Raw genomic sequence first — 692 nt, forward strand, 5'->3', positions numbered from 1 at the left:
CTTCAGGGGCCAGGGGACTCCCGGCGTCCACTGTGGTGCCTGGGGTCGGCCGTGAAGGTGCCCCGGAGGCCGCAGCATTAACCTGGGCAGGGGCAGACGCCGGCTGGACCTGCCAGGGCCGCGAGCCAGGCCCACCAAGGTCCAGTGGGAGAGCGGCCGGCCTTGAGGACCGAGCCCTGGAGAGCAGGCGAGGGGTGGCGGCTCTGTGCCCCCCACCCAGGGCCCGGCCCCCCCTGCCCCCAGGCCCCTCCCCCGCCCGCTGTCCAGGCTGTTTGCCGTGGCCGCTGCAGGCCCAGCGCTGGCTGCCTGCCAGCAGCAGTCTCCCGGCCACGGGCGCCCACGCGGGAATGCAGGCAGCAGGTGGGGAGCCCAGGGAGCAGGACCGGGGTGCGCTGTGGTTTCCGCGGTCACTGGCCGGGCAGGGGCAGCCGGCGGCGGCCAGGATTAAGCCCCGCACAGAAGGAGGCGAGGCCCCAGACTTGCGGGGGCTCCCCGAGAGCCACGTGCTGGACGCGAGGCCACGCTGTGCCCGACGGCTCCGGGCACCCCAGGATCCACAAGGCCCCCCGAGGTCAGGCACCAGCCGCTGCCGTCGCTTCAGTGAGACACGGCCAGGCCGAGGCGAGAAGCCGCGTTAAGTCCGGCCCAGGGCAGAGAGGGCCGGAGGCGGCCGGCGGGACTCGCGGCCACAC

The 692-nt window shown here is 74.9% G+C and overlaps 1 protein-coding gene across 1 annotated transcript in view; it reads right to left on the bottom strand.

Annotated features, from left to right (window-relative positions):
- Positions 1-692, bottom strand: part of VIPR2 (vasoactive intestinal peptide receptor 2) — a gene marked incomplete at its 5' end in the record, with an annotated part of 15,479 nt that overhangs the window by 3,525 nt on the left and 11,262 nt on the right. Inside the window, one exon of the mRNA XM_012733881.1 lies at positions 257-410. Coding sequence (XP_012589335.1) covers positions 257-410 — 154 coding nt within the window. The remainder of the gene's footprint in view (positions 1-256; positions 411-692) is intronic.

This window comes from Condylura cristata, unplaced genomic scaffold (genome assembly GCF_000260355.1).
Source record: "Condylura cristata isolate star-nosed mole 26May11 unplaced genomic scaffold, ConCri1.0 scaffold00042, whole genome shotgun sequence".
NCBI lineage: Eukaryota > Metazoa > Chordata > Mammalia > Eulipotyphla > Talpidae > Condylura > Condylura cristata.